This window comes from Carcharhinus amblyrhynchos, chromosome 6 (genome assembly GCF_965287045.1).
Source record: "Carcharhinus amblyrhynchos chromosome 6, sCarAmb.v2.hapA, whole genome shotgun sequence".
NCBI classification, from domain to species: domain Eukaryota; kingdom Metazoa; phylum Chordata; class Chondrichthyes; order Carcharhiniformes; family Carcharhinidae; genus Carcharhinus; species Carcharhinus amblyrhynchos.
The window spans coordinates 40,454,047-40,475,309 of NC_137329.1; the positions used below are offsets into that span (position 1 = coordinate 40,454,047).

At 41.3% G+C, this 21,263-nt stretch overlaps 1 protein-coding gene across 1 annotated transcript in view; it reads left to right on the forward strand.

The window, feature by feature from the left end:
- The window catches only part of otog (otogelin), a 248,022-nt gene that overhangs the window by 76,510 nt on the left and 150,249 nt on the right, over positions 1 to 21,263 (forward strand). The window contains exons 22-23 of the mRNA XM_080189956.1: positions 907 to 950; positions 6,834 to 6,999. Coding sequence (XP_080046082.1) covers positions 907 to 950; positions 6,834 to 6,999 — 210 coding nt within the window. The remainder of the gene's footprint in view (positions 1 to 906; positions 951 to 6,833; positions 7,000 to 21,263) is intronic.

Here is a 21,263-nt window from a genome sequence, read left to right on the forward strand (position 1 = left end):
GTACATGCCAGACTGATTTAAAATTCAGGACCAGATCTTCGCGGGCAGCTTTCTTTCAAATCAGTGCAAGTTCCACAACTTCACCACTGCAAAATCCAGACCATTAAAATATTTAACGTGCAAAGGTTCATTAAAGTGACCTGTGGGTAACAGTTCCAAAGGATTTTCTTTTTCAATGGTGAAATTTGTGAATACCCCTCCCTTCACCAGCGCCCTCCAACCTTCTATCTCAGCTTCTCCAGACCTGAATTCAGTCTTGGCCCAATCAAACAGTCTCTAGATTCTCCTTCCCCAGACCCCCTTTATATGCATGTGCTCATTAAACACAGATGGCTGCATAAAATACCCCTACCAACTGCTTGATGTGTGCTCCAGAGGGAAAAATTTATCATCAAGACACCTTCTTAAAGTAAAAATCCTTAGTTCAGTTTTATCATGGTTGTGACTACAAGGGATCATTTCAACTGGCTAATTTGTTTATTGTATTAATTGGTAAGAATTTAGATGTTCAAGTAAAGTTTTTTGCATGTCCTTCTTTAGTATATGGGTAAATTAAAGATGGCTATTAGATGTTTAAACTGTGAACACGTTATTTATACTGTTAAGTTTTTGGAGACTGAGGGGAGGACATGACTGTGATGTATGAGGGGTACAGATAGAGTAGACAGGAAAAAACTTCTCCCCTTGGTGGAGGGACCAATACCAGTGGGATCTTCCAGACCAGTGGCATGCTGCCTCCCGCTGCGAGAAAGGCATCATGGGGACGCCAGAGAATCCCACTATTGACTATTGCCTTAGCTGATTAATGTTGGATGTGAAACACTTCATATTAAATATCTGCATTTGTTTTGAAGATTGATCATAAAACTGCATGTTTGAAAGTTATGTCTTTGTCATCATTTTCAGGATTTGTTCTGAAGGTGTCATGCAGCTCCAGACTCAAAAACTTGGTAAGTTCTAGATCTGGGACGATTAATGTTTATTCTGTGTTGAAAGATTAGACATTTGCCAAGAATGATTAATGAGCCAAGAATATATTTGGTATTTAAAATTTTATTACAAAGGTTAATTTGCAAAACTTACCTGTTTACCAAAACTCATCTCCTATTCTGCTCCCAGTTATCTGTTTTATGAAAAGAAACATTGGTGGAATGTAGTATAATTAACGCAGGTTCCACCCCAGTTAGAAAAATAGTGGTAAATCTGCAATGACACAGAGGAGCAGGTTCAATGGGATCAAGCACTTAACTAGTCAGCGTTAGGCCTTCACCAGGATTTAGGACCCCAGAGTCAGTAATGCAGTGCACTGAGAGCTGCTAGAGCTAATCAGAGGTTAGCGGCCCTCCATTTCAGGCAGCACCACCAGGAGCAATGTCTGTTACTGATAATGAACCTAGAAAGAGGCCAGGGATCACTGAGGAACATGGACCACAACAAAGTGCAGGATGGGATTTGTGAAAAGGAGGTCTTGAGAGATGGGGAACAGTGGGGTTGGAAGCCAAGGCAGTGAGTAGATGGCTTCCAGCATCCAGACTCTCACCATGCTGCTGGGTCTCTTACTGTGGCATTAGGTACCTTTTTACCTGGCAGCCTTCTGGAATCATGGGAAAATCAAGTCATTCACATGTAATTCCTGAGACACCATTTCATTCCAGAGTGCTCAAGGATAGTTGATGTCAGCTTATTCAATAATTAATCAATAATCCACTGTGAGCAGTTAGGATTCTCCCATTGTCCCATTCCTGCCTCCAGCTTAATCATGAGGTTTTTCTCACTGGTGCGGGACTGACTTGTCTCCCACGATTCTCGCTGTGACGGATATATTAAATCCAGCTGATTATCATTTGCCACAGAGCATATATATGAAAAAATATGACATATGAAATGTTGGATATTAGTACATATTGGACATAATTCTACAAGCTTTTTTGTAATTGTTCTGCTAGCATGAAAACAGGAGAGTTCCTGATCTGTTTTATGGGCAAGTTTTCACGCCCAATCAAATGCACTCAGTTTTTAAAAGTATGGGCTAGACCATTTCTAGCTACTTGAAGCAGTGGGTGGGGCCTAATTCACCAGATCAGAGACAGAAACTGTGCTTGTGTAAGAAAAGTGGGAAAAAAAACAGCTCTCCTGGCAGACGTCCCTCCCATTCCCCCCATTGACATCTGAGACAACCCCCTTCCCCAGCATTACTGACCCCCTTTCCACCACCACCACCAACAACCTCCCCCCTCCCTCCCCCCTCCCTCCCCAATCAGCACACCTGCAAGTGATGATTTGGCTTCTCCTCCATGGTAACAAGACAAACTGCATTAAACGCACGGAATTCTCTAATGGGCATGTGATTCGCCCAAACTGCCTGCAGCTGATCTGCCCTAACAAGAGACAATTCCATAAAACCCCAATGCTGGACAGCCAGTAAAGTAAAAAGAAAAAATAAAGTTTATTTATTAGTATCACAAGAAGGCTTACATTAACGCTGCAAAGAACTTACTCTGAAAATTCCCTGGTCGCCACACTCCAGTACTGTTCAGATACACTGAGGGACAATTTAGCATGGCCAATGTATCGAACCAGCATCTCTTTCTGACTGTGAGAGGAGGCCGGAGCATCTGGAGGAAACCCATGCAGACATAGGGAGAACGTGCAGATTCCACGCAGTGACCCAAGCCAGGAATTGAACCTGAGTCCCTGGCACTGTGATGCAGCAGTGCTAACCACTGTGCCACTGTATAGCCAGTGCAGGATGAAATGGCTTCCAGGAAGACAGCCCCCTGTTTTTCGGATGCTGGTCTGGCCAGGTTGCTGGTACACACAGTAAAAAGTCTGACAACACCAGGTTTTAGTCCAACCAATTTATTTGATAGAAAACTCACTAGCTTTCGAGGGGTTTCTGCTGGTGGCATTGGAGACAAGGCAGGATGCCCTTTTTCTCTCCAGCAGGACGTCATCCCACAGGAAGAGATGGAAATGCAGCCTGGGAGATGCTGGCAGCATGCATTAGTGCCAGAGCACTGGCCAGGAGAACTGGGAAGCAGTGCTGCAAAAACTGTATGACCTAATTCGGGTTGCACGGGTGAGCATTTCACCTCATTTTGCATCTTCCCTCTACATGAACCTCAGTTGCCCCGCTCCCCAGCATCCTGCATGCTTTCAGCACCTGACTCTCAGACACCTGCCTTCTGCTCCCCCAAGAGTATCAGAATCCTTGCCCTCTGAGGGCTACCCCCTGAAACCCTGCAGCACTCGTGCCGTCAGATTTTACATGACATCTTCTGTCCCCACAAGCGAAGAATACTCATTATCATCAGAGAGAGCGAAGACAGGGGGTTGTGTGCCTGAAATCTGGATCCTCACCCCCTTTGAGGAGGGGGCACTGGAGCTTGTGAAAGTGGAGGGGATGCGGACCATTAATGACAGCGTGGTAAGGCTGGATCATAGAAGTGAGCACTTGTTGGAGAAATCTCATGCAGCCCAGATTCCTCTCTCTCCCTTGCACTTAACCTTGTGTTCTAAGTTGCAGGGAGGGATCCTGATGTATCTGGGCCATCTGGCATCATTGCTCCCATTGCTGCTTCCATTCATCCTGCCCCTGACAGTTCAGAAGACTCCTCAGAGGAGGCTAATGAAGGGAGCTCCGAGGCCACACCAGTTTTACATCAGCTTCCACCTCACAACTCACCAGATTCTCACATTGGTGGGTCAAGTTAGTGGTGAGGCATCTGAGTCACTATCTGGGTGCACACGACACATCTCCTGATGTGCATCAGATGGAGGAGGAGATGTGTGAGATCAGGAGTGTGCTGGAGGTGAGGACTCAACTATGCTACATGCTGGGTCTCTATGGTCACTTATCCCTTAGCTGCTGGAGATGCAGCAACAGAACCACATATTGCAGGAGGAGCTGAAAGCAACACTGGTTTGACTGAGGCTTTTTGGGAGGAGTTGCAAAGCTTTCAGATGGACCAGTTACTGCCTGTCTTGCATGGTTGGCCTGATTCCCAGGTCCACACTGCAAGGCTGGCATCTGCAGTATAAAGCCTGGAGCAGAAAATCCTCACCTTGAGAGGCAAGATCCAAGTGATGACCAAGTCACAGCAGACCACGGCAGAGTCCCAGAGGGCCATGGCCGAGTCACAGCAGGCCACAGCTGAGGGCCTCAAGATTCTCAAGATTCTGTGGTCCATGGCTGAGAGACTCGAGAGCTTGCAGGAGACCCAGTGGGATAGTGCTCAGACATAGTGGGCAATGGTAGCAGCCCTTGAGAACGTGGCTCAGTCACAAGGTCATGGTTGAGGGGCTGCAGAGTGTGGCCCAGGCTCAAAGGGCACTTGCTGCTGTCATTGACAGGTGGCCTCTGACTCAAGGCCACCACAAGAACGCTGGTGTCCTTCAGGACTCGCAGGGCCAAGTGACACCAGAGCTTCTGGAGCTCACTGCGGAAGACCAATCCAGCTGCAGCGAATGAATTCATTAAGGCAGATGATCTGGGATGATTGGGAGTGAAGCTCGCTAATTACATTGTGATGAATGCAAAAAAATATAAATTGACGTATCACCTGTTTTGGGCAAGGTCCCAATCGTGCCGATTACTTTTTTCTTGGTAAAATGAAAACAGACACCATTCCTACTAGTCTTATTATGCCCAATTTTACAACATTTTCCCTCCATAAAACGGGCACAATGAGGTCATAAAATTCCATCATAAATACCAAGGAAGAAGCTTGGCATAGTTAACAAATTCATCTCAGACTTTATATTTGTTATTGCAAATAAGAAATGTAACAAATTTGTATTGTAGATTTGAAAACATTTTTTGCAGTTTGGAAGAAGTGGATCATATCCAAGGTGTTAATTTATCTGTTTTCTCCACAAATGCTGATTGACTTGTTGCATTTTTCCAGCATTTCCTGTTTTTATTTCAGCCTTCTAGTACCTGCAGTATTTTGCCTTTTCTCATAACAGGGATTTATCATTTCTCTGCTTTTTTTTACTGTAATATTTTTCATCTTAATGCCAAATCTCCTTACCTAAACTGATGTAGGAATGCTCCATTTACTATGAGCAGTACTAATACTCTGATATGTTTCTCCATATACTGCAGAGAACCAAGATCATTTAATAAAGAATAACAGATGGCTCATACTTCAAGGAGGAAGTTCAGATGAAACCACAATTAAACTAAACCAATTTTGACAGAAATGCAAAGCTGAAAATGTGTTGCAGCCTTAAATGTAGTCCTTGCCATCTTAAAATAAAAGTGTAATATCAATATTGTACATGGAAAGAGATAATATACAGTTTGTGACATGGAATAGAATATACCTCAAGCATATACCATGCTAGTGAAAAATCAATGGATGTAATGAAATAGACATAAAACTCTCATAAAAGTGAATAAATGATTTTATTAATTATTTATATAGATCCACTAATGTCACCAACACTAAATTTATATTAGTTTTTTAAATTTATAACCAGATGTGCTGGTTAGGTGCATTGGCCAAGCTAGCTTCTCCCTCACTGTACCCGAATAGGCGCCAGAGTGTGGCAACTGGGAGATTTTCACAGTAACTTCATTGCAGTGTTAATATAAGCCTACTTGTGACTAATAAATAAACTTTATTTTATATCTGAATTTCTAGCTGTGTTATTTCATTCAATAAATTCGAATTTGAATTAACTGTGCTGTTGGCTTTGCAAGCATATTTTTCCCCTTTATCATGAAAAAAATGACAGTCGGAGAACAGTAAGCAATGTGAAATGATTTACTTACTGAAACATGAAATTTATAATATCATCACTGGAAGATTAAGGAAATTTAACCTCCAGAACACTACTGGAAACCACATTGTTGGTAAATTGTAGTTAGGCGAGAACTACAAAAATATTGTAGAAATAAATGTAATAAAATCACCCCTTGTATTCTTTTGGAATTGAGCATGGAATGGTACTGCAGTGCACCAATGAAATTGACAGCTACTTCTTCATTGGTAGAATATTTTCAAGTGAATTTCAGAAAATGATCAGAACATATGTTGAGGACTTGTTTAGTTCCATTATTTTGGAAGTTCCAATTACTGCAAACAGTTACTTAAAACATTGAAACCAGTGTTGCCAAAGGGACCAATTGGTAAAGCTTGTTTTCTTGCAAACCTTTTCCAATCTAATACTTTCACCAATTTGTGACTACATTTGCAATTCTGCGCAAGGTAAGTCTTTGGCATGGATGAGATCAGATGACGACAGACTACCATCAAAAATGTTGCATAAAGTTCTGGAACTGATTGTGAAAATTAATATGGATACTGGTGTTTTTCTGGTGGTGGAGGTGGCCCGCCATAGGATTTTCCAGTTCCACCGATGGGTTCGGTAAGCTCTGCACCCTCTACTTCTGGGGAATGTGGAATAGGGGATTGCTATTTTCCAATCCCACCATCGAGAAGGATGGGAAAATTTCAGCAATTGTCTCAAATCTATCCAAAAGCCAAAGTTGTCCAAAAAACTGACAATTTTATAATGTGCAGTGCATCAATTTTAATTGAGTAAAATGAAGAAAATAACTGAGCTGGACAATTCAGTTAGACGCTTCATTTGTTCAGTGTGGTGCTGAACAAGTTCTCCACTTCGCTGCTTGCATGCCCTTCTATAGCTGCACGTTAAGTGACCGTTGACCCCACCCGATCTAGTTTAGCCCGTAGTGCCCATGGCCCAAACTGCTCAACCCAAAATCTGGCAATATCTGAAACCTGGCATGGCTTCTGTCCTGAGCATGCCAGTTTATGGTTATAGTTGTTCACAATATTATTAACCATTTTCCTAATGTACAGGTTCGCAATGTGGTCCTGAGCAAATATACTTCAACTGCAGTGCTCCCGTGAGTGGCTTTGATGCAAGTGTAGGAGCAGGGTGTAGAGATACCTGTGAAAATCTACTCTTAAACATTTCATGCCCGGAATCCATGCCATGTCAGTCAGGATGTGTTTGCCCATCTGGGTAAGTAACCATTATTTCAGCAATATTAAATAAGTGATGCATGCCAAGAATGTATAGTTAATCAGTAAGACTAAAGACAATGCTAATTATGTTACTATGGGTGGGACTTTACAACTGGTCCTGCCAACATAGGTTCCCCGGTGATGGAGGGTGCAAGCAATGGGAAACCTCATTGAAAGCAGCAGATCAGAAGATGTCAGAAGGGGAGTGGGCAATAATTTTGTCTAAGGCTGATGATATATGTGTGTGCAACAGACCAAATAAACTCAAAGTAATAACACTGTCAGTCTGCCAAGGGAGAGCTTCTCGTGCATTCATAGGACTCAGCTTCCCAGATATATATGTTAATATTAGGAAAACTTGTCGGCAGCACTCTCTTAAAATTGCGAAGATGCTATACTAACTTGCAAATATACCAAATTCAATGCAGAGATTTACTACTTTTTAAACCAATTTTCATACTGAAATGCTGTGTACTGTATCTGAGGTAATGAGTTCCAGGAGGGAAGCCTTTTAACTTGTCTTGTGTCTTCATTATTATACTATGATTCTGTTTTGGTTTTCTGATCCTCGGCTAAATCTTCTGAGGAGTGGCAGTCACTGTCAGAATGCCGTTCTACTGTTCTTTATTTACCTTGCACCCAAGTTGTACATTTTCATTTGGACTTCCAAACCAGGCCTCCTGCCCCTGGAATCCTTCCCTGGGGGAAGCTAAACCATATCCCTCTGCCGTATTCTGTTAAGTTTAAAGGTGCCAAACACAGTTTAACAAGCTACTGAAAGAAGGTGAGGGGGTAGGATGGCAGTTGGGTGAGTGTGGGGATAGGATGGCAGGTGGATGGGAGTGGGGCTGGATGGTTAGAAAGAGTCGAAGCATTGTTGGGGGTCATCAAGGGGTGGAGTGGTGGTTGGTGTGGGGGTAGTCAGGGTTGATGGTTGGTTGAGTAGTCAGGGATAGGTGTGGTTGATGATGTTGGTAGTCAGGATGGTCTGGAGGATAGTTGGGATGGTCAGATAGTCAGGTGGTCAATGGGAATGAGAGGTGGGTTTGCAGCAGTAGAGTTATCAAGGAGTTAGGACTGTTTAAATGCTTCTGACTTTTTCTGGGAAACTATCCTGCTAAGTGCATCTGAACCATCCAAAGTCTGTGAATTCAACTCAGTTTCAGAGGCAGGACAGTTGCCTAATGGGAATTGAAACTTCGCAGGCAATTCCCACAGAGTCCTTTGTGTTGGAACTTCTGAGGGTTCTCCAGCACATCCTCCAGGGTACAACAATCCACAGATTGGAAGATCTGAGTCCTCTGTTTTCCTGTGTTGATAATCAATAGAAATTGAACATTGCTGTGTTTGCTGGTGTGCATTGGATTACAGTTGCAATTAAAATAATCTAAACATTGTACGTTTGAAATTATAATGCACAAATAGAAACAGTTACTGGAGTACATATCTATTGAATCAATGTAATAATGTTCTATCATTCTATCATTGATGTTCAAGTCATCATTACAGAGAGAGGAATCATCAGTGAAATACAATGAATGGAATTTTCCGGCCATGCTCGCCCCAAGACTGGAAAATCCAGTCCAAAGCCAACAGATCATTGCATGGTGTCCCTGCCACCCCCACCCCCCGCCCCCCGCCCCCCCCCCCCCCGCCCCCCCCCAACCAACCTGCCAAAAAACCGTCACCTGCTATGATTTCTGTGGCGGGCTGGACGGGAAAATTCTGCCCGATATATCTTAACAATAAACTTAGCTTCAATGATTACACCTAGATACCAGGGTTCAGAATGATTATCCTTAAAAAATAGTACACCTGAGGCCATATAAATAGCTCTAGATGAGTCAATTAAAGGTATACAAATTTACATTGTACATCTGACATACCTGCACCGACAATGATAAACTATGATAGTTAAGCAATGCATGTTGGCATTACCTATGTCATCACTATTAAAACTATGATCTATGATCATTATGCTATTTGTAAGGTTGCCCTTTTCTCTCCCTCTTTGCTGGTGTGTTATGTTTAAAAGCAACAGGAAATTTGAGAAGTGGATATTCCAAATGGTGAGGGCTAGGTAAACATGACAGTGTTTTAATTTTAACATGAATTAAACTGAACTCTATTTTTAGGACTACTAAAGATTAATTTTTCAATATAATCCAAGTTTTTTTTTCACTTTTACTCTCTGAATGTTTCTATCCAAAAGTTAAAAAGATCATTCTTTGATGTAACTAACATTCTGGAAAGGGACGTACCAGTAGATATGCATTAATATAGCATATCGTTTAAAGTGGGGGGAGTGGCAGCGGAAATATGAAAGGAATGATGTAAGGCAAGTTCATTTACATGAACTGCAGACCCCCAACCTTACCCTCAAAGCTATATGTGCAAAATTTCTTAGGAAACTGGCTATGTTTAATCAGGGAAGCACAAACCTAGATTTTGGGAATTGTCCTTCCAATGAAGGAGAAGATCATTACAACCTTGCACTTTTAATGCCTTATTCAAAGGTATGATAATAACTATTCACTGGAGTAAACAATTACATTTTGAAAATTGTCAGTATGGCCACAGGTGATTTTTGGAGTTCTTACCACTGGCTCTGTGCCCTGGCCATCATATTAGAAGTGAATGAAATTTATACCCCTTACAATTTATTGATGAAACTGTTGGAAATGGCAGAGACTCAGTACAGCTGGGTTTATGCCATTTCTCTGAGGATTCTGCCAAATTTATGGGAGACAATTGAGAGAATCCTTTGAGAAATTAATGGCGTTCATGTTCAATACTGGCTGCATTAAAACTAACTTGAAAGAATATTGAGAGTCCAGTGCATTGTCTTAGAATATTAGGGGAGACAGATCATCCACCTGTTAGCCCTTACAGTCATTCATGAATTATTTCAAGAGAGCACTGCTGATGAGTGCCTAGTTGGCAGTTGTAGCACAAGATATGCACCAGTGATCATGAATCTCTTAGTTGTCTGTCATTACATTTTAATTAGAGTAACAAAACACACATTATAAATACTGGGTCAAGGCATTTGGAGAGGACCAGGAATTTAGCATGACATAGCTATGGATCAAAATGATCTCTTTTCAAGGTGGCAAGAAACAGAATGGATACATAGAAAGAGCACTGTTCCACTCAGTGGACTAGATGCCATTTCAGGACTTGACACCAGTGCTTCATGAACAAATTCTGTGAAGATCAATAGATTTATATTCAGGATTATAGTAAGATATTGAAATAGTCATATATGTTTGGGAAGTCCAGTATCTTTCTAGCTGCCAATGTGACCACTTGAAAAATAAGGAAAGATACTGCACTGAGGAATACAATAGGCTGACAAGGTTTATTTCCTCTCTAAGGTCAGTCTGTTGTTCTCATATTCTCCAGGTTAGCCTGGTTGCTTCATGCCTGTCACCTTGAGCAAACCCAATACAATGTTGATGCAGGAGTAGTTTGGAAGGGATGTGGGTGAGTGGATGGCATGTCCTCCCAGAAATGTTGCCAACATGTTCCAGACTGACCCATCCTGCAGTAGCAAAGTGCTGCAAGGCTGATTAACGAGGACTGAGTGGGACCTCTGTCCCTCACTTGGACAGAAGTCCTGCCCTCTGGAGCAAGCAGCTCTATCAGTCCTAGCAGTGCGAGAAGGCTGCTGCCAGCACTGCAGCAGAAGGAGAAGATGGATACAAAGAACAGGAAAGTCTGGGATCTTGGGTTGGGAAGATTAGGGTATGTTAGGGAGAAGGGCTGTGTTTAAGAGAGGGAGGGTATAGGAAGGAACAGGGAGGTTTGATCTTAAGTGGACTAGCCCACAGTCAGCAAAGGGAAGTCTAAGTGCAACTCCCCCACCCCGCCAACCCCACCCCTCCCCCCATCCACCCCCTCCCCCCATCCGCCCCCCAATCTCAATTTCTTCCTGCCCTTTAACTATCTCAGGAATAAAATAGGGCTGCCTGCTCCCACCTGGCTGTCCACTCTTTTAAGGCATGGGCCTTATTATCATAGTGAACAAGCTTACGAACAAGCCTAATTGATCCTTCAGTTCTTATTTAAGTACTTTGTAAGGGCTGCCAATTTTGGTGTCTGCTCACCCTTCTTATTTTGGGTGAGCTTTGGGGTGGGTGGGAAGATGGGGGGATGGGTGCCCGACCTATTTCGTTTGCCTCACCTGTGGGAAACACACCGAGGAGCATGTAAAATTCAGCCCTTTGAGTGTAAAATATACAAAAGAAAACAATATAAACAGGCAGTAATTACTCTGTTTTCTTGATAATATAAATCAAAGCCTAGAAGGAATATTCTGTTGGGATTACTGGAGAGCAAAATCATTATTACATTGCTTTGGAAGCAAATCTAAAGTATGATTCACTACATAAAGTGTTCAATTCAATACAAGTTGTGGAATTCTTCATATCATTATGCAAGGCCTGCCATTTTCCATGCTGTACTGCTACATTGATGCCTCTGCATTCAGTGAACCAATAACAAAGTTTATACTCCATCTTATGTCCCAGTTGCAGGATTATTGACCATAGTGTATTATCAAAATCAGGGAAGAATGCTGGTCTACTCCAAGCTGCAGTATAAAATGTCTGCCACATTTAGTTTAGGTTATAGAATTACTACTTAAGGTGACTTTAGTTGGATAATGTCTCCTAATGCCAGGATCCAGTATGTTCCAAGTGATGGTGCAACTGGTTTTGTAGGCTGCATCCTTGAGGTTAACGCAAAGTTACTGTGAGTAGTGATTCCTCCAACATTAATCTGGGCATTTGTTGACATTCTGTTGAATGGTATGCAGTTAAATTATGATTATTAATGCCCGAGGTGACAATAAAACCAAGAAATGGATAATGGCATTCGGCTAACTGAACCTTTATACTACTGACAGATAAAAGGAAATTCATATATCCCCATGCTGATTAATTCTGTCTGTTTTCAGCTCATGCACAATATCACATTCAAACACTGATGCTTATACCATACATCGTTTATTATCACTGTAATATTAAACATAAACTATGAGCATAAGTAGAAGTCAGGTCATCACTTTGATTATGGTGTCAAAAGAGGATAAACCTTCTATTTATAAAATTCCTTTCATGGCCCCGATCAATCCAAGGTGCTTAGCAACCAATGAAATTCTGGGTGGGATTTTCCACTCCATGGACTAAGCATGGTGTCGGGCAAGAAGAGCAATATTTTTCCCATTGGCCGCAACGGCGGGTTTTCATGCCTGATAATATGCTTCTCACTTCATTAAATCGTTGTATCGTGGGCAGGTGGTCTGTGGTTCAGCAGCCCCACCTAGGCAGATCATTGTATTATGTGCCACGTTCAAACCATACCCACACACAGCCTTCTCCGTGCCTGCAGCCCAGGACTGCTGGAACAGAGAGATGGCCCCCAATGATGCTGAATCTTGAGAGCTCCATGGTCTATCTGATTTTTCTGATGAGTTAGAACCATGGCTGCTTTCGGGAAAAATGATTATGTCGAAGAGGAGGAATGTTCTTTTGTTGCAGCTAGGTGTCTGAAGATTGTCCTTATGAGCTCCTTCATGTGCAATGGTAGGAATATCTTGAGCACACCTGTATGATGTGTTTGTGTCAAAGCTGCTTTCAAAATGAACATTCATGATATTCAAATGCCATTCCTTACATGGTGCCACAGGAAGTGCAGACCATCATTGAAGTCTGGACCAGATAATCGCGACCTATTTTCATGCTGCTATAAATCTGGCTTTTGCACTCGTACAATATTTTCACCTCCCATCTGCAATTACATCCGCCACTAAGGAAAGCAAAAAAAATTTACCTCTAATTTGAAGCGTAGTAACTTGGTAATATAGGAAACATGGTAATGCTTCTGTGAACTCTAAGGACCCAGTGAGATAACAATATAATAACCAGATAATCTGCTTTTAATGATTTTGATTGAACAATAAATATTGGATGATGTAGAAAACTCTTCTGCTTTTTAAAATATTACATCAACATAATAGGACAGACATGCTTTAATGTTTCATTTGAAAGACAGCACTTCTGACAACCTAACAAAGCTAGATATCCAAAGACTACTGGGGGTTGATAGAGGGGCATGAGTTGACATGAATGGGCCATGGGAGGGGTAAATGGTGAGAAATTGTGATGAGTTCTGGCTAGAGTGCCAAATATTAACTAAAATGACTGGGGCAAATTCCCAGAACACCAGGATGAGACGTTTAAGCAGGCTGCCTTGGCACTTGGCAGCCCTCATAGTTGCCTCCAAACTATTTTCACCAGACAAAATGTGATTGAGTAGACTACTGGGAAATTCAAAAAAGCATTCCTGCTCTGGACAATTCTGGAGGAGCACTGCACTCAGCAGAGCTTTGGTGATATTTAATGCACCTTCTGGCCTCCAACATCCCCCTCCGCTCCAGCTTCCGAAGGCAAGTCCAGAGATTAGCGTTCCAAAACCTGTAGAGACTGATAATTTTTGAAAAGAGATATGGATTTCCCAATGACCAACAGAAAGAATTGCACAAGATTTTGCATTTTAAGACATTTACTGAAACAAATAAATTGAAATTAATATTGGCTAAAAATTACTTAATAGGCAATTAATTTACTAAATTGCATAAAAGGTATATCTCCATTAACTAATTAACTCAATCAAAAACAGTTTATTGCCCATTTGTATGTTACGTCATGTTCTTGGGGGATATGTAACCTTGTAGCTTAAATCTCACATTCCTCCTGGCTTTAGAGCATGCATCCTGCTTCATGAGGCCTTGTTTTCCTTTTAAAATCTCTTCCCTTAGTCTGCTGACTGTCCCGGAAATTATTATGTTTAAATTTATTCATTCATCAGATATGGGCATTTCTGGCTAGGCCAGCACTTAGTGTCTATTCCTATTGCCCTTAAGAAGGTGATGGTGGACTGCGTTCTTGAACTATGACAGTCCACTCAGGGAATTTCTTATTTCTTAAATTTTCAAAAGTCTTGTCTGTTTTGTCTTCATCAGAATTTTAAACTGCCCAGAGTGTGTGTCAGGACTTCCACAGGGTCCTGACTCACATATCTCAACTTTATGGGAATATTCTCCCAGAAGTGCTGAATTGGTGGGAAAACTGTTTGAGATTGCGACTGTTTCTTTCAGTGCAGTTTTAGACTGGAATCTCCCCACTCTGTGCACTGTAGAGATCACAATCGGGAATCTCATCAAAAACTGGGCCGGGGGGGGGTGTGGCCTGTGCACGCTGGAGTCTGACAGGTCTGGAACTCTGCGCATGCACATGGTCCTAATCTGTCAGTCTCCCTGTTTTCTGGCGAGCTCAATTGCTGGCCAGCCCAGGACCTCTGCCGTGCTGTCCCTCCAGCACCCGCCCCCACGGTCCAATCGTGCCCTCCACAACAATGTCCAGCCCACACCCCAGCAGTGCCTCCCACCTGCCCGGCAGACGACACCCACCCCCCGCCCGCCCCGATCGCTGGCCTTCCTCCAGCCCAGACTGATCCCCATGCAGAGTGGCAGTGGGCTCCCCCCACCCCCACCAATTGCCCCAGGCCTAGCCCACAATAGGCCCCACCCCTTTGGCACTGCCTAATGCATGGTGATCAGTACCAAGGGGCATGGGTACTTTGCTCCTTGGGCAGTGCCAGAGGCACCGGCTGGCAATGCCAGGATGCCCATTCCCAGGAGGCACCACCCCCTTCTGTCGGACCCCTTGTGGGGCCTCGATCGTCCCCCCCTTCATTTCAGAAGGGTCTCCCGCAAGTTCCCCGAGCGCGGGGAGCTGCTCTGAACCAAAATGAAATACTCCTGGTGGGAGAAGAGATTCCACCAGGCCCGGCAAGTTTCCGATAATGACATGCAAGACATATTAAAAAAGATTCAAATCACTTACCTTTTTTCCCGCTGGTTTCCAGCGTGTTCTGGACTCGACTGTTCTCCAGCTCTGGGAGATGCACACGTGTTCCCGACGCATGCGCAAATCCTGGAAAAAGACCGACAACCCATATCTCCCAGTCCAACCGCCAGAAAAGTTGTGGGTCGCAATGGGAGTATCGCCCCCCAAGTTCCAGTTTTCACTGTATGGATACTGGAAAATTTGGGTTTATGCCAGCAAAAAGGAACATTTTTCTTTGATGCAATCAACCTGCCAATGAATGATATTTGTGAAATAACTTTTACAAGGTACAATATGCGATAAGGGAAAATATGTGGTGATTAAATGCAAAGATTTCATTCAGAATCATTTCGTCAAACTGAAGCACCAGTTAATTAAAATGCTGTAGAAAACTGGAAATCATGATTTTTAAGAATTTTATTAAAGATCTTCAGGATTTAATATAGCTGCAGTACACAATCAGTTCATTGTGGAAAACAGTACTTGGTTGTGAGAAGGTATCACAGATAACTGCCAACTCATCTCTCAAAAATATCTATTCATTTTAGGGAAGTGTTCAGTAACAGCAGTGAGAAATGAATATTTCATGTTTAAGCTTCATGAGAACCAAATCAGACTTCAGCATCTTGAGCATTGCATTTGGCAAAGCTTGTTAGCGAACTCTTAGAGAAATAAAATTAACTGCAAGCTCAGTTCGTGGAACAGCCTGAGATCTCAAAGCAAGATGTAATAATAAAGATACTTAAAGATCAAAAGATAAGTTAATGCTTATCCTTAGTCATTTGATTATGATATAATATGAGATATGATATAATCATATAATCAAGTAATTATATCTGAGTGAGTCTCGTGAAAGAGAGACGTCTATTTGCTTGAATACAGGCTTTCCTTAGACTTATAACATCATTGGTTCCTGAAGAATGTGTCTTAAGTCGAAATGTCGCAAGTCAGAACTGATTTTCCCATAAAAACAATGTTATAAATCAAATGAGTTCCTGAACCAAATGGTCTGATACTATTTTGACCAAAATAATCCAGAATTTTCTGCTTAATCAATTATGAAGAATAATAAAGCAATAAATTAATATTATCCAATAGCAATGTTAATAAAAGGTTTGGAAATATAATGATCAGCCAAGTCCATGACTCTATAGAACATGTTGGAACACCAAATGAGTGCCTTGGGACAGGGAGATGAGCAGCTCGGAACGTCAATGCACATATCTGAATGCTTTTTCACTTGTTCCCCAAGAGTGTCAGTTGAATAATGTTGTGAGTGCTGTTCATCATAAATGAAACGTTGTACAGTCGAGGGCTGCCTGTACATGTAAAGCATGTGATATGATGAAAGTATTATGCTGAAGTGTGATGAACGTTTAGTGTGCAGAGTTGTCTCTGCACATTATTGTTTTTATAAGATTACAAATTAATCTACTACCTTTGCACAACCACAACATTTTTCATTTTCGATCACCCATTCAATCCATACATGTCCTTCCTCTTGCATGCTGCTCTCATCCACCTTATCTGTGACCTACAGTAAAGTTCTCTCCACTCTTCTGCAATTCATGTGGTTAGAGGCCAGGAGAGACCTTCGCACCCTCAATCAATGCTTTCCTCTCCTCCTCCTCCTACATTCCCTTCATTTATTTCCATCAAAGGCTTTGTTTCAAAATTTAACCTACCTTTTGTGACAAAGTAAATCAAATTTTACTGAAGAAAGCTACACTGAGCTGGATTTTGTATGCTCTCACTGGGTGTTTTTATGATGGAGGTTGGCATGTAAAATATGGTGGGTACCCAGCTCACCTCATCTTCCCACCCAACTCAGAGCTCATTTCATAACAGAACAGTCGGGTGGGCGCCAAAATCAACAGCCCGTCCACCATATATAAATGAATAATGAAGGGTCAATGGAACCTATTAACATGCTTGGTGTGGGAAGGCAGGCGTGAGTGATCAACCTGTTTAAAGAAGTTTTTAAAAGGATGGGGACAAAGGGGCTACTATCTTTGGGAATGGGCTGCCCTTATCAAATCAAGGGTAACCCAGCTAAGAAAGTACCCCCCCCACTTTCCTACCCAAATGTTCTCCAAGACCAATCTGACTACACCCAGCCCCTCCTCTGCCTAAGCAGACCAAATCCTTTCTTCTCAATGCCTCAACTGGCCTCACTCCAGGATCCATTGGTTCTTGTTTTTGGGACTGGCTGAATTCCTGGCAGTGCCCTCTATTGAACTCTTGCTGCTGCCAGGGCTGCTGGAGGCAGCAGCCAGTCAGCCGATGTTGGGATTCCCTTTCCAGTGAGGGGCAGAAGTCAGACAACTTAGCTCCTTTGCAACACTTTGTGGCTGTTAGGTAGGTTTGCTAGGAGCAAATCAACTTTTCTTCTTAAGCACTAGCTGTCCACCTCTCTCGTAAAATGTGTCCCCCGCCTATTTTCTCATCCTCCCTTCTTTATCTCACTGGTGTTTGCAAATAGGACATTTATCTTTTTTAAAGTCAGCAAAATGTAGCTGAATAATTAGTTGGCTTCAAAATTCTGAATTCATTTTAGCTAATGACATAAGATTATATACACTCCAAGTTTAATACACTTTATAATTTATATTTGTTATGACGTTTGTAAACTTGTGAAGATTTAATCTTCACTACTTGGTCAATGATATAGCAGGGCAGACAACATACCCTTTAGAGAGACTGTTTGATTTTCATTCTGGATGCAAAGTATGTGGAAAGACTTTTCAGTAATTTGAGCAGTAAAGTTTATACAACATCATATAATGGCAGTTGTAGGTTTACGTATTTATGTCACTGGTTTACGTCTTAATCCAGTCATAAGAATTTACGATGACAAAAAGTGATTTAAAAATAAATAAATGGTAAAAGGAGGGATTACAGGGTGTAAAGTTTGGGCAGTGCATGCAGGCCTAATCAATAAAAAATGACGTGGAGTAATAGATAGGAACTGATGTCCTGTGGTGACTGTGATTGTGAGTCAGATGGACTATTCGATCACAACCAGGTCAATGTATTATAATATAGTTACTTGTAATATAGTAGGGTAGCACAGGGGCATAGTGGTTAGCACTGCTGCCTCACAGCGCCAGTAACCCGTGTTTGATTTGATTGGGTCACTGTCTGCATGTTCTCCCCATGTATGTGTGGGTTTTCTCCAGGTGCCCCAGTTTCCTCACATAATTCAAAAGACATGCTAGGTAGGTGTGTTGGCCATGCTAAATTCTCCCTCAGTGGACCCAAATGGGTGCTAAAGAGTGGCGACTCGGGGATCTTCATAGTAACTTCATTGTAATGTTGATGAAAGCCTACTTGTGACAATAATAAATAAACTTTAATCTTTAAACTCCCATGGCATTAGGCACAAGTAAATACAGTTTTCTTGTTGTAATTGGCTTCCCTCTTCTTGAACACAACATGTGTTGTGTTGTGTTATTCTCCTCCCTTTATCTTTTTTGAGTAAGGGGTTAACTCTAATGTTAGCTACCGAGCATGTGCACATGGAACGATGTCACAGTGATGTCTCCCACTGAGAAACGGTGTGAAACATCTCGGAGAGTAGCTTCAGCTACGTCTTCATCATATTTAAACTTTGTAAACAATTATCATATAAATAAATTCTTTTGAACAAAAGACCATTGCCTCCAACAAGATCTCTATGAGAGTAAGAAGCCAACAAATCCTGAGATTAAACCCTCAATAACAGATCTTCAACTCTCTCTGCATGGCTCCTTTGCTGCAACATTCTTGATGTTTGTATCAGTCTGCTCGTCTGAACATGAATTCAATTTGACTCTTTCTGAAAGTATTTCTTCTCTCTTGTTTTACCTTAGTTTTCTTGTGTGGATCTATTCTGTGGACAGGATTTTCCAGCATCCTTGCTGTGTTTTCCAGCGGCAAAGACGGCTCGCCATTAGCCAGCCCATTATTCTTACTTATAATGTTTGTGTTTAACTAAGCTAAATATTTCAAAGACTGCACTGCACTACTTTGTGTCCTAAAGGTATTTATAATATAAAACAAAATGTTTTGACCACTTGTTAATGGACCCATAAAATGAACAATAATTCAAGTAGGTGAAGGTTTAAATATTACTGAATAACTAATTGTTTTGAAATTAAAGTTCTTTATTGAAGGCAAAATAAACCTTGGGATTTTGGACATATGATTAATTGCAGCACTACTGAAGTAAGAACAAGTTTTTTTTGATCAGTAAATGTATTAGATAAGAAATTGAAGAAAAGTATTGGACAAATTCAAGAACTTCCTGGAATGAGTGCTTATTCTTAGGTGTGCTTGGCACATGGTTAGTCAATATGATACATTAAGAGGGGCCTCCGATGGTTTTTGCTTCTTATTGCAGATAGTTTGTGTTCCACCTGCCAGTTCGAGACAGACTAACTTTTGTATTATGACAGCACTGCAGAAAGGTGACCCAGTTTAGTTCATTCTTCCTCTGCCCTCCAAAAAATTCATTTGACAAATTAGGGAATTAGCTTGCTTCAAACTTCTGTTAATCCTGCCCACCAAAAATGGAGAGAAAATGTAGTGAATCTGTCTTGACAAATTTAACTTTAATTTTCCTTCCTGGAATTTTCCTTCCTTTCAATTAGTGATTGTATCACATAATTTTGACTCTTTTCAGTGATTCAAGTGCCAGTGATTCAACCTTATTGAGATATCATCTTAATGTTGCTGTTACAGTGGTCTAATATTAATTGTCTGCGTTTAAACATCCAGATTTTTTTGTTTTACACCAAAATTCTTTTCATTGATTGTACAATTGTTTCCCAAAACCTCAATATCGCATTTTTCATTAGAGGGTTTGTTGACCGTATTATGCATTCCACACTTCTGGCAGCGGAACAACATGTTTAAGATTCTATTCTCAGAATGTTTCAGGGATGAATGGATATATCCTTTTAAATTGACTTCTGAGTTTTCTTATCATAAGTCTTTGTTTTGAGATAATCCAAGTTTTCAGTTTCCCAGTAATTAAAGAATAATCAATGGTGTTCTAAGTATTCATCTTCAATAAAAAATAGATTTAAATTTCCAACAAAAATGAATATAATTTGTCCGACAGTCAAAATTTCCTAAACTTTGCTACTTATTACTGCTCACACTGCTGCATATTAACAACCATCTCCTTCGTCTTACAGTAAAAATAGGGAAAGCAGCAGTCAATTTTCCAACAGATCTTTCACAGCTTCCATGCGCACATTAACTATAAGATTCAGCACAGTTCCAAGCACCCTTACAAAACCAATCATTTCCCCCCTCCTCCCTCCACCACTCCCATAGACACAAAGGTGAGCATTTATATGAGCATTGACTTTCCTATTCTGCCTGGCATAACAGTTCAATGCAAGATTATACTTGTTAATTTTATAATTACTGAATAGTTGGCTGTGTGTGGAATTGTTTTCTTAACACCATTTGTGTCCCTGTTTATGATATATGCACAACTGTAGTAGTACTGGCAGCTATGGGTGCTATTTCTTAGACAATTTCATTTTATCACTTTGGGATAGTATTTTCTGCTTTACAACATGAATTGTGTCTTGAGTCCTTCATAGCTCTGAAACATAATATTCCAGGCTTTGAGCAGTTACTACATAGCCACCCTCGAGAAATGATTACATAGGTTCTTGCCTAGATAAAAAACCTTCCTGCTCCTCCACCAGCTTGAGAATGCTGAATATCTCAACCTAATAGATGGCCCAATTATCCAGTCTTGTACGGATACAAATGCCATAAAACGTATTTGAGGGTTTTTTCCTCCATATGCTTATCTTGTATATGCTCCCATTCAAAACAGTAGGTAGATATAATACTGTCCAATGTTTTATTTTTTATGTAGTACACTAGACACGAAAATTGGGACAAAGCAAATTTAAAAATTGGATTGCTAGGTAAATGACATTTATACACAGAAATGGAACAAAAGGCAGGTTTAAAGACAGCAGAAATGGGATAAATGAGGGGAGATGGGGAGAGTGGTACAAATGGGCTGTATACCCGGTCTCCCAATAGTTTGGAGAAAGTAAGCAAAGCATAAATATAATAAAATATCCCCTACACAGTATAAAAAAATCACTGCCAGAAGCTCATAAGATTTTCCCTCTAATACCTCAAAATATAATAAATATAACATTACCTGGGACCTGATTATGCAACATAGACAAAGAGAAGGTGAAAAGGAATGTAGTGGTAATTGGGGATAGTGTGGTTAAGGGTATTGACACTGTCCTTTGTCACAATGACAAAGAGCACAGAAGGGTGTGTTGTCTGCCTGGTGCTCGGGTCCAGGATGTCGCACCTGGGCTGC